General features: G+C 47.0%; 1 protein-coding gene across 2 annotated transcripts in view; it reads left to right on the forward strand.

Moving 5' to 3' along the window:
- ZDHHC14 (zinc finger DHHC-type palmitoyltransferase 14) overlaps positions 1 to 12,889 on the forward strand; it is a 350,736-nt gene that overhangs the window by 287,082 nt on the left and 50,765 nt on the right. For both annotated transcript variants that reach the window (XM_064292695.1, XM_064292699.1), the window contains exons 4-5: positions 2,244 to 2,381; positions 6,006 to 6,054. In XM_064292695.1, coding sequence (XP_064148765.1) covers positions 2,244 to 2,381; positions 6,006 to 6,054 — 187 coding nt within the window. The remainder of the gene's footprint in view (positions 1 to 2,243; positions 2,382 to 6,005; positions 6,055 to 12,889) is intronic.

Here is a 12,889-nt window from a genome sequence, read left to right on the forward strand (position 1 = left end):
GCACTTTGTTAACCCTACCACCCATCTCTTTCCCAAGTTCTGTAGTCAGATATAACGAAGAGAGGGTTCTCAAAATGGTAGTCTCAAAGTTTTAGGAAAGTGTAGCTGATTCCAATTTTGTTTCTCATTTTGCATTTCTTTGTATAGTCCTCTCCATGGTACAGACTTTGTAGCTCCATGACCTGGGTAAATTAGGTGGTTTTTATGCGGGGATGAACCCTTCCAATTTTGTGGGGTTGGCGGCACCTGTCAGCAGAGTGAGTTACGCTGGTACACTTTTATTTGACTTTCAGCATCTTGTAGGCTATTGGGTTGTCACTAGGCCAGTGAGCTCTGACACTTCTCTCTGGGTCCCCTGCTCAGGCTGGTTGTTTCTTGTTAATGTCACATGCAAACAGTGGTCACTCGCTTACAGCTTCTCTGCCACCACTGCCCTCCAGTTGTCCTCATGCCCTTTTCCCAAAACATGCCTGCCTTATGCACAGAAAATGAGATAAGCAATTTATGATACGTGACCAGCAAGTCATGAAACCAACTAACTTGTGTTGTTTTATTTATATAGTCACACCTCATATATGCTTTTTATGCTCTGTATGCTTTTTTAATGGAGCCCTGGTGCAGTGGTTAAAGCAATCAACTGCTAACTGAAAGGTCAGCGGTTCAAAACCACCAGCGGCTCTGCAGGATAAAGATGTGGCTGTTGGCTTTCATAGAGATTTATAGCCTTGGAAACCCTGTGGGTTTGCTATGAGTCAGAATCAACTCAATGCCAGTTGTTTTGGTTTTTTGGTATGCTTTTTAAATACATATAGCATATAAAAAACTGGGTGGAAACTAGCGTGGAAAAGAGCCTAAGGGAGAAGCTAAACCGTATGATAACATTTTCCTCCAGTCCACAAGGCAGGCAATCTGATGAGAATGGGAGCGTTGGGATGGCTTCCTGAATAGTCACTCTGAATGGAAGATCAGCTGAGTAATAGAGGAAAGAGAAGTGTTTTGCCACTGCTTGCAAGGGCAAGAACAAATCACAAATGCATTACAGGCTTTGTGTGAAATTCTCAAGAGGGAGAAGACATGGGTTGGACCTTATGGTTCCGTGGGGGTAACAGCCTAATAACATCTCTTTCCCAACACTCTGTCGACTACAAAGCACAAGAGGCATCCTGTGCTGTAGAAAGATGGAAGCATCAGCCTGGAAAGACCTGATCTCAAGTTCTAGTTCCACTGCTTATGAGCTCTAATAGCTCCAGGCAAATAGTCGTCCGTCTCTCTATGCTTCACTCTCCTCATCTGCAAAATAGGGACTACACCATTATTTTCTTCCTAGGAATGTTTGGTGGCCAAATGTATTCGTGTATGTGACTCCTCTTGACAAACCATAAAGCACTGGATCCATTTTTAAAATGCTTTCCCAGACATGACCTTATTTAACCCCATGAAAACTGAAATATCCCTGTTTTACAGATGAGGGTGCTGAGAATTGTGGGCTGGGAGACTTCGTGGGTTACACTGACACTTTAACAGCATAGTTCACCCAAAAAAATGATAGCAGTGGGACAACCAGCATGCAATTGAAGAGAACATTAACACATGGTGAAAAATGTAACTAATGTCCCTGAATAATTTGTGTAGAAATTGTCAAATGGGAACCTAATTTTCTATGTAAACTTTACTGAAAAAAAAATAAAATATTATAATTAAAAATGATAGCAATTCTACTACTGCTATGAAATAAAGGAGGCATTCTTAGGGAATAGTTGTAACTGGGATGAGAGAACCTGGGATTGTTCTCTGTCCTGTCCCTGTTCCACCTCTCTGTGACCACTTACTGAGAAAGGGAGATGGTGCTTCAGCCCAGGACGTAACATCAGATGGTGTCAATGCCGTCTTCAAGGAAGATTGTTCTGTGAACTCAAAGAGGTTTCTTTTACGAAAGAGGGAAATATTTACTATTCTAATTGCAATGAGAATTTGTACTCCTGTTTCTTTACGTTGCAATTTGAGAACAGTGCATACTCTGTTTTGTTTTGTTTTTTTAACACCTAAGTTCTGTTGAAAGAATAATGTTCTTGAACTGTCTTAATGTTAAAAGTTCTCTAAGGGCTAATTTGCAAATACTGTGATATCATTTTGTTACATCATTCAGAGTATTTGGTGGTGGGAGGGGGAGTAGTAGTCCCTCAAGTAAAAAAACATTAATTGATTTTTTTTTTTTCTTTTTTCTTTTCTGCCTCTCATTTCAGAACGATTTGATCACCACTGTCCCTGGGTAGGCAACTGTGTGGGGAAAAGAAACTACAGATTTTTTTATATGTTTATTTTATCTCTGTCTTTTCTGACAGTCTTTATATTTGCATTCGTTATCACCCACGTCATTCTTCGTAAGTATGCTGGCGGAATCAGATTATGTATGTAACCACTGGCCTGACTTTAGTTTTATGATTTGATTTTGATTTAATATTTTGATCATTTCGGGCTTTCTCTTTCTTCTCTTTCCCCTTCTCCCTTTTCCTTTTCTCACCTTCCTCCATCCTTTTCTGTCCCTCCCTCTCTCCCTTCTCACTCCCCACCCCCACCCCACCCTTCCAGTAGCAGTTTCCAGGGTCACAACTGGAGCGGGTTTTTCTTTCACTAACAAGACCTTTTCCCGCGCACACTCTTCCCTATTCAAATCTTCATGGCTTCACTTTCCCTTCTGCTGAAGGATCTCCTGGAAGAATAATCCCCACAGATTGCACAGAAGATAATGTGCTGCAATGATACGCATTGAATAATGGAACTTTTTTTTTTTTAATGTCATATGTACTTAAGCAGGAACAGTCACCCTCCCTGGAAGAAAAAATGTCAAGGGTTAAAGACTGAGTTTTCTTACATGCAAGTCTGTATCTGTTACAGACAGGCATTAATTTTTCCATTATTTGCTAGAACATGAGTAAACTACTCCTGGCATGTAAAGGAAGCAATTTAAAAATTAGACTGGACGTAAATGATTTAAATATATAATTGCCTAAGCAAGTGGCATTTTTCATTCCCTATTCTGAAGGTCGTAACTTTGAATTTCTTTCCTGTCTGGCCATTTGCTTCCCTACTACAGGGAGCGATGAGGAGGGAGTGAAGTGGCTTTCAACTATAAATGTAACCCTTCAAACCTCCATTCAGTGCCCTTAGCAACGTTAAAGGCCAGCATTGCTGCTTGTCCCTACTCCTGAAGTGTAGCTGCCCGTTAGCAAGTGCAGAGCCTCTTTCTAGAACATTTCCGGGAGTCTCTGACAACATGACTCATTTTCCTCCTGCGTGGTGGTGCTAAAACCACAGATGAGGTTTGCTAAGGCTGAAGTTAGGCCTGCGGGTTTCCCTTCCCTTCTCCTCCAGCGGGGTTGGTATTGCGGGCCGGGGGAAGCGGGAGGTGTGGAACACTTCACGTTAGTTCTTTTTGAATATGAGTCAAACCTGGACGTTAAATGGAGTATCCCAAATTTTCATGTGCATTTTGAATCCTGGTTCCCATTCTTTCTCACTGCAGTCCTTTTAAGTGAGTCTGACAGAAACCTGCAGTACCTGGCCTGACAGCCCTAGCTGAGTGGGTTAGCAAGAAGCTGACTCTCGCTTGTCAGAGACCTTTTCCAGTGTGTCGGGGATTGATGCCTGTGGCAGTCCTACAGGGGCACCTTTTCTCTCTGTTTTCAGAACCACAAAGAGGGGGAAACATAGCCAAGTCCTGTCTGTGTATTGATAGGCAAAACAAGCGGAGAGACAGCCTAGGGCAATAAATTTTAGTGTTCAAAGAAGCAATTATTTTTCACAACTAAAGAAGAATAAGTGCTGATACTCCTACGTACCTGTGGGTATTAAAAATTGGTGTACACACACAGGGTCACCATGAGTCAGAATTGACTCCGTGGCAACTAACAACAACAACATATTACATCTTTATATCACCTTTAACTGTTTCCAAATGCTTTCTTATGTATGACCTCACTGTGTTTACGGCCTTGTCAGTACGTTCTGGAAGTCCTGGGCCCACTTGCACCTGCTCAGTCATGGACACAAACACTAGGGACACGCACACTCACACCTGGGAGCCTGCCTGGCCACCTCCGCTGGGTTGTGATGTACATTGTACCTTCATCTTCCCTGAGGTGTCGCTTACCCTGGCTCCAGCATAGTCCCTAGATGTCTGTACTTACATAGTGTTAATCCAGGCTTCTTCCAAAAAAAGTGTTAAGAATTTATCTGCCTGCAAGTTACATTTTGGACAGAAAATTTTGAATATTTTGACATATGCAGATATTTGAATATTTCAAACGAAAGCAAATAAAGATTTTCCTTTCCTCTTGTTCTGTCCCCATAAGACAACCTCACCATCCCCACTGGGCTTGTTCTGTCCCCATAAGACAACCCCACCATCCCCACTGGGCTTGCTCTGTCCCCATAAGACAACCCCACCATCCCCACTGGGCTTGTTCTGTCCGCATAAGACAACCTGACCATCCCCGCTGGATTTGGCAGAGGTTTTTACATGGTTCCTCTCATCCCCCTGAGATTCAGAAAATACCAGCCAAGGCCAGAGCTGTTTGAGAACACCTGGAGAATGGTTACCTGGGTTCTCCCTGCCGGGTAACGGCTCTGAGTGGGGAAGGTATGACAAGGAGGAGAGCCTGGGGAGAGAATTCAGTTACTTTAAAGATACCCCCAAACCCCCAAACCTGTTGCCTTCAAGTCGATTTCCACTCATAGCGGCCCTGTAGGACAGAGTAGAACTGCCCTGTAGGGTTTCCAAGGAGCAGCTGGTAGATTCAAACTGATGACCTTTTAGTTAGCCGCCAAGCTCTCCTGGGAAGAAGTCTGAATTTTCTTGTAGAGGAAGGAGAGTTGAAGAAAGCAATGCAGTTTGGGTCCGGTAGGGAAGAAAACATTTCTTTAGTGTCCAGTTTTGCCTCTCAGAGCTCAGCCCATGTGCTCACTGGTTTTGCCCCCCTGGCCTGGCAGGGACGGGAGAGAACTTTGAACACGTGCCTCCCCTTATTCGTTTTCCGCAGGGTTCCTTTGCCGTCACCTCCCGGAGCTTCATCCCACCCCAGGGCAAGTCTGTGTGCCTCGGTGGTGGATGTGGGCACAGACGGACAGGGGAACTCAAGGGGGAAATGGAGCCAACCTTATAGTCTGCCCCTGTGTCAGTTAACATGGAGGGCCTGGGACCCGGCTGGTGGCTCCCACGTTGCAGCCAAACCAACAATACCACACCGCGGAGGTGCAGCAGAGCCATCGCGCTCTACGTGCTCCTTGTGCGTTGAGTTGCTGAACAAGGGCGGTGCCTGTCCCCTGGAGCAGGCCAGCCTCACAGCACAGCAGGGACATGTGGGATGCTCCCACGATGGCACCTTTAAGAGTCCTCCGTACTGGCTCTCACTTCTAAAAAGCATAACACCAACACACAAAATGCAAGCCTCTTCTTGTCAGACGCATTTTTACCCAAACCCCTGCAGAAATGTTTTCTTGCCCAGAGAGCTTGTGTTAAAATGACGTCGGCCCAAGAGGAGCTTGCTTACTCTGGGAGCACAGAAAGAAGCCTTTTCTGTGTAGCGTTCATAGCACTGCCAGGGTCAAAAGTTAACAAACTTTGGGAAAACAGTCTTTCATGAAAGAGGGGGAGTGGGGGAAAAATAGCATCCAGTGTTTTGTTTTCCTATTAAAACGAGGAAAACAAAGGGGTAATCAGAACGATAATTCATGGGAAAGTATGCAGACACTCATCTGCCTTTATTGAAAACATATCCTGCAGATGTTGGGCCTAATTATGAATCTGCATTTTCTTGTTGAAATAACTTGTGTGGAGTCCCAATCTCCGACCAGTCAACTGGGTGCCGTAGCATTTACAAAATATGGTTATTTAATTGATCTTTAGACACCTATTGTCTTTGTGTAGATGAGGGCGCTTTCAGCACGCACGCTGTTGATTCTGGAGGTGAATGTTCGAATACTAAATTTCCGTTTCATTCCCACAGGTTCGCAACAAACAGGATTCCTAAATGCTCTAAAGGACAGTCCTGCAAGATATCCTTTCTGGGGGTGCTGTGTTCGCCAGGGTCACATGCTGAGTGTCTCAGTGCTGTCTCCTCCCTTCGCTCTCTGACCTCCTCACCTCCCTGGGCTTTTCTCCTCATAAATCATACTCTTTTGAGTTCTGTAAAGCATCCAGAGGGCTCCCTAGTATTCACTTGTATGAGTAACAGCGTCTGAATACTTGAGCCCTGCTATGTGGCTCATTTTGTTTTGTTTAAGTTGAAGTGCTCTTTAGCTCAAAACTCAAGTATGAGTTCTCTCCCCGCCGCCCCCCCGCCCCCCCGCCCCAAGAACCCAGCACTGATTTGTGTGAAGTCAGGTTGGTTTGGGGAGAAGTACAGCTATGAGAGGAACCCAGGGGTGGTAAAAGTGGTTAATTGCTAGGCTACTAACCAGAAGGTTGGCTGTTCAGGTCAACCCAGAGGCACCTCAGAAGAAAGGCCTGGCTTTCTACTTGAGAAACACCAACGATTGAAAACCCCGTGGAGCGCAGTTCGACTCTGAAACACATGGGGTTCCCACAAGTAGGAACTGAATTGACTCCACGGCAACTGGTTTTTGGTTGTGGTTGTGGCTGTGAGTACTGTCTGATGTCATTTTGATCAGCAGGAGTTCCATGTGGAATGTTTATGGGCTGCCATGTTCTCTTCTTGGTCTGCACTCACCAGGTGGGAACTCAGCTGACCCCTCTGTGTGGGTTCTGTCAGGGGTTGCAGTTGGGACTTCCTTTGTGTGTTCGTATAACCTCTGTTATTTCCAGCTAGGGACTAAAGGCGACTCAATCTCAGGTCATTTGGGCTAATGAGGACTTTTTCCCATTCTCTTAAACAATATATATGGGCATGGCCATTGTATTTTGAACTTCTTGAAAGGAAAACATTCATGCCTTAAGTACTTAAGGACTCCCACCCCTTCATCACCCCCCACCACCCCAGCTTTTCCTCTAACTGCTGTAGAGTCAGCCAGCTGGACCCACTGACCCAGTTCCACTGGGGTCTGTGATCCAGCTCTTGTTCTTCATGTCAGGTAGACTGGACTCGAAGTCCACGTTGCTCCGAGGAGTAATTCTCATCTGTGGTAAAGAATTTTTAAACAATGAAGAACTTTAATAAGATGTATATATTATGCACTTATTAATAAACCAAGCCCATGGTTTCTGGGAGCCAGTGTGGGGTAGGGTATGGAATACATAGGTTTAAAAATAAATTTGGCCCTACCTATCTATCCACATATAGGTACGTATATGTAGGAGCCCTGGTGGCTCAGTGGTTAAACTCTTGGCTGCTAACTGGAAGATCTGTGATTGGAACCCACCAGCCGCACTCTACGGGAGAAAGATGTGGCACTGTGCTTCATAAAGATGACAGGCTTGGAAACCCTATGCGGCAGTTCTGCTGTGTCCCATAGGGCTGCTGTGAGTGAGAACTGACTCAACAGCAATGGGTATGCATATATGCAGGTACCTACTTACCCATCGGTATGTATGTGCAGGGTACCGTCCTGGTACCTGTGTGTTTATGGGCAGCATAGACTGGTGTTGAAGAGTGCAGATTCTAAGTTGTTGGTGTTAGCTGCCATCTAGTCGATTGTGGTTCCTGGTGACCTCATTGTGCAGATTCTAAGTTGTTGGTGTTAGCTGCCATCTAGTCGATCGTGCTTCCTGGTGACCTCATTGTGCAGATTCTAAGTTGTTGGTGTTAGCCTCCATCTAGTCGATCGTGGTTCCTGGTGACCTCATTGTGTCAGATTCTAAGTTGTTGGTGTTCGCTGCCATCTAGTCGATCGTGGTTCCTGGTGACCTCCTTGTGTCAGATTCTAAGTTGTTGGTGTTAGCCTCCATCTAGTCGATCGTGGTTCCTGGTGACCTCATTGTGTCAGATTCTAAGTTGTTGGTGTTCGCTGCCATCTAGTCGATCGTGGTTCCTGGTGACCTCATTGTGTCAGATTCTAAGTTGTTGGTGTTAGCTGCCATCTAGTCGATCGTGCTTCCTGGTGACCTCATTGTGCAGATTCTAAGTTGTTGGTGTTAGCTGCCATCTAGTCGATCGTGGTTCCTGGTGACCTCATTGTGCAGATTCTAAGTTGTTGGTGTTAGCTGCCATCTAGTCGATCGTGGTTCCTGGTGACCTCAGTGTGCAGATTCTAAGTTGTTGGTGTTAGCTGCCATCTGGTCGATCGTGCTTCCTGGTGACCTCATTGTGCAGATTCTAAGTTGTTGGTGTTCGCTGCCATCTAGTCGATCGTGGTTCCTGGTGACCTCGTTGTGTCAGATTCTAAGTTGTTGGTGTTAGCTGCCATCTAGTCGATCGTGGTTCCTGGTGACCTCATTGTGTCAGATTCTAAGTTGTTGGTGTTCGCTGCCATCTAGTCGATCGTGGTTCCTGGTGACCTCGTTGTGTCAGATTCTAAGTTGTTGGTGTTCGCTGCCATCTAGTCGATCGTGGTTCCTGGTGACCTCGTTGTGTCAGATTCTAAGTTGTTGGTGTTAGCTGCCATCTGGTCGATCGTGGTTCCTGGTGACCTCAGTGTGCAGATTCTAAGTTGTTGGTGTTAGCTGCCATCTGGTCGATCGTGCTTCCTGGTGACCTCATTGTGCAGATTCTAAGTTGTTGGTGTTAGCTGCCATCTAGTCGATCGTGGTTCCTGGTGACCTCATTGTGCAGATTCTAAGTTGTTGGTGTTAGCTGCCATCTAGTCGATCGTGGTTCCTGGTGACCTCAGTGTGCAGATTCTAAGTTGTTGGTGTTAGCTGCCATCTGGTCGATCGTGCTTCCTGGTGACCTCATTGTGCAGATTCTAAGTTGTTGGTGTTCGCTGCCATCTAGTCGATCGTGGTTCCTGGTGACCTCATTGTGCAGATTCTAAGTTGTTGGTGTGAGCTGCCATCTAGTCGATCATGGTTCCTGGTGACCTCATTGTGTCAGATTCTAAGTTGTTGGTGTTCGCTGCCATCTAGTCGATCGTGGTTCCTGGTGACCTCATTGTGTCAGATTCTAAGTTGTTGGTGTTAGCTGCCATCTAGTCGATCGTGGTTCCTGGTGACCTCATTGTGCAGATTCTAAGTTGTTGGTGTTAGCTGCCATCTAGTCGATCGTGGTTCCTGGTGACCTCATTGTGTCAGATTCTAAGTTGTTGGTGTTCGCTGCCATCTAGTCGATCGTGGTTCCTGGTGACCTCGTTGTGTCAGATTCTAAGTTGTTGGTGTTCGCTGCCATCTGGTCGATCGTGGTTCCTGGTGACCTCAGTGTGCAGATTCTAAGTTGTTGGTGTTAGCTGCCATCTGGTCGATCGTGGTTCCTGGTGACCTCATTGTGCAGATTCTAAGTTGTTGGTGTTAGCTGCCATCTAGTCAATCGCGGTTCCTGGTGACCTCATTGTGTCAGAGTAGAACTGGGCACTGTAGGGTTTTCAGTGGCTGGTTTTTTGAGAGTAGATTGCCAGGTCTTTTTTCCAAGGCACCTCTGGGTGGGTTCAAACCACCAACCTTTCAGCTAGTTCAAGGGCTTAACCGTTCGCACCACCCAAGGAGTCCACAGATTCTGTGGTCTGCTAATATCTTTTTCACACAAATCTGTATTGTGGAAGAGGGCAGGGGCCGTATGGGAGAAGTACAAAGGGGACTGGAAGAATGAATTCTGTGGGTACATCTTGTCTTCTATTAATGCGAAGGGAAGCTAGAGTTAGCTAGAAGGGAAAGGTGCCATAGGAATGAATTCTCATCTGTGGCTGCTAAGAAAGGCTGGTGGGAAATGCCTCTGCCCCCCGTAGTCCCTCCTCCCCGACCTTCCTGGGTGTCACCCTCCCAGCCCCATTGCCTCTCTGTAATTTTCCAGGAATTTAATTTGGCATCATCTTATGGCCAAGACTTGTCTTTTTTTTTTTTTTTTTCTGAAGAAAGTCTTGTCTAATCCTTTCAGGAAATTGGTTGCATCATGAAAACATGCTGGTCATATTAAGTTTTATAAATATACCTCAGAACCCAACTTGTGTTCTGGGTGGCCAACTGGAATGTTTTCTGAAGCTGAAAAGATGTAGCATGGAGGCTGCCTCCCCCTCCTCTGTCCCTGGCATCTGTGTGCCCTGTGCTGGAGGCCGCCCAGCCCTCAGACAGCAGGCGCCAATGGCCATGAGCCTCTGGAGGCTGATGACAAAGGCTTCCTCCAAGCTGGGTGATTTCAGCTGCCTTGCATCCCTGGGGCCTGAGGACATCTGCTGCTCTGGGCGTCTCCCCTGGGCGTCACTGTCAGGCACAGCCCTTGCACCGGGGCAGGAGAAGCTGTGTGGTAGTTGGTTCAGAGGCTGCCGGCCTTCGTGATACCTCACTCCAGACCTCCTGGGTCTTGGATCTAACAATGTCCTAACCCCAGAGGGGTTCTCAAGGAAGGACCAGCTGGTAAGTCCTGGCCTGGGGTAGTCTTCTTAGGCCTGTTCCACCATGATTAATTATGAGGTCCAGGGCCAGTGCTTAACCCTTTTTGTGTCTCAATTTTTTGATCCACAATAGCCAACCACTCCGTACTTGACAGTGATACGCTGACAAAACCAATTCTGTGGGACGTGTGTGAGAGCACCTGACTCCAAAGCGTTGCCTAAACGCCTGGCAGGGGTGGTTTCAGAGATGTTGCTTTTTGGACAGTGTATGTGACAGGCGGCCTCTTCCAGGACCTTCCTAAGCTTAGAACACCCTGTCTGCCCGTTGTCATGGTTTAGCTGTGCTGATAGTCTGCCTAGCCGTCAGCCTTGTGTTCCTTCCCTTAGAACACCCTGTCTGCTCGTTCTCGTGGTTTAGCTGTCTGGTAGTCTGCGTAGCCATCAACACTGTGTTCCCCAGTAGGGTGAATAGACAAAGTTGCCCATTTAAAGAAGTAGACTGGCAGCGTATTCTATGTAGCCTGCTGATTTTGCTAGAGAAACTACTCATGTGGAAAGGGGAGGAAAGAAGAGAAATGCTTCTATTTATTTAGTCCAGAGCAAATTTTAGTATATTTTAAAAAAATCATTCCCAGGTAAGGAGTTTTCCCTCTGGCCCAGTTTTTGAAAACTCATAAAAACCTCAGTCACCGCCTTTCCAAATAGTATTGACACATCTGGGTGCTGGCCCTTGTCATCAATAGGCAGATTCTCCGCGCCCTTGCTAACGTTCCCCAGCATCTCCTCCACCCGCTCACGGGCTCAGGGGCCACATGTCCCCAGTCCACCCCACCTGCACGGTGGATACCTGGTGCCTACAGATGCCCCACCCACCCAGGGCCTCCAGACCAAGGCCTTTTGGAGGCAGCTCACTCCGGCGTGTGCCCAGCTGCATTAGCTTCCCGTTGCTGTTGTAACAACCACAAACTTATCCGTTACTGTCAAGTCGGTTCGGACTCATAGCGACCCTATAGGTCAGACTAGACCTGCCCCATAGGGTTTCTAAGGAGCGCCTGGTGGATTTGAACTGCCAACCTTTTGCTTAGCAACCGAGCTCTTAACCACTGAGCCACCAGGCTCCAACCACAAACTTAGTGGCTTAAAGTAACGCACATGTATGATCACACTGTTCTGTCAGTCAAAGCCCAGCAGGCTCAGGTGGTTTCTCTGCTCCAGGTCCCACAAAGCCAGGACCAAGGTGTTGGTGGCCTAGGACCTTACCTGAAGGCTCTAGGGGAGAATCCTCTTCCAGGCTTGTTCAGGTTTGGGCTGAATTCTGTTCCAAGGGATGTAGGTCCTCGTTGCCTTGCTGGCTATGGGCTGGGGTTGTTGGGCTGGGGTGTTCTCAGCTGCTTGAGGCTCCCTGACTCATATGCCTTTCATCTTCAAAGCCAGCGATGAGCATCAAGCCCCTCTCAGGTTTGAATCTCTCTTGCTTCTCCTTCCTCCACTCTCCCTGACTCCACCAGAAGGTTCCCCACTTTTAAAGACTCAGTGATGGCATTGGCCCACCTGGATAATCCAGAATCATCTCCCATCTCAAGGTCTATAACCTTAATTACGTCTACAAATCCCTTTTGCCGTGTGAGGCCGTGTATTCACAGGGGCCAGAGGGTAGGGCGTGGACATCTTTGGGGCTCATTATTCTGCCCACCACACAAGCCTTCAGGTGGGGGTATGAGCATCAGACTCAAGTGCAGTGGGTTTAGAGGATTTCTGCCTAAGCCCATCAACCTGCAAGGCCCATCTGCAGGCCAGGCCCCTTCCGAGCCTGTGTCTGTCCTCGCTTCCCTTTTCTGCCTTTTCTGTTAAAGCTAGACAGGGAGGGTGGACGACAAGCGCTGGTGATTAAAAATACACTCACATGCATGCACATACGTGTGTGTATGTATATCCTTACATACGTGTGTGTCTGTATATATATGTGCTTACATATGTATATAGACATGTGTGTGTGTGTGTTCTCCCAGAGTTCAGGATGAAAATGATAATAAGACATCCCATGAGGCCCTTGTTGAAACAGCCAGCTCTTCCCAGTGGTCAGGGAAGGTTGCCAGTGTGCTGGTTTAGTCACCTCGTTTGAACTGCTGCTATGCAGGGCTCTGGCCTGGAAGCAAGGCAACCTGCAGCTGAGGCCGAAATACCCCCGGGCCACTGCCCCAGCCAAAGAAAAGACCCCTTGGACGCAACCACCCATTTCTCTCCTGGAGAAATCAGAGAGCTGAGAGAAAGTTCAGGAAAGATTCTGAGGGCAAAGCTGTCCGTTCCCAGGAGTGAGGAGACAGGCAGAGAGGTGAACAACAGCAGTCTGGGCGGTGCCACCACACTGGGTCTTTATTGTTTTTGGAAGTAGTGGGGAACTTTGGGAATATCAGAAATCTCCATATCAAAAGTAGGGTGCTGCGTGTGTGTGTGT

Source organism: Loxodonta africana, chromosome 1 (genome assembly GCF_030014295.1).
Source record: "Loxodonta africana isolate mLoxAfr1 chromosome 1, mLoxAfr1.hap2, whole genome shotgun sequence".
Lineage (NCBI taxonomy): Eukaryota > Metazoa > Chordata > Mammalia > Proboscidea > Elephantidae > Loxodonta > Loxodonta africana.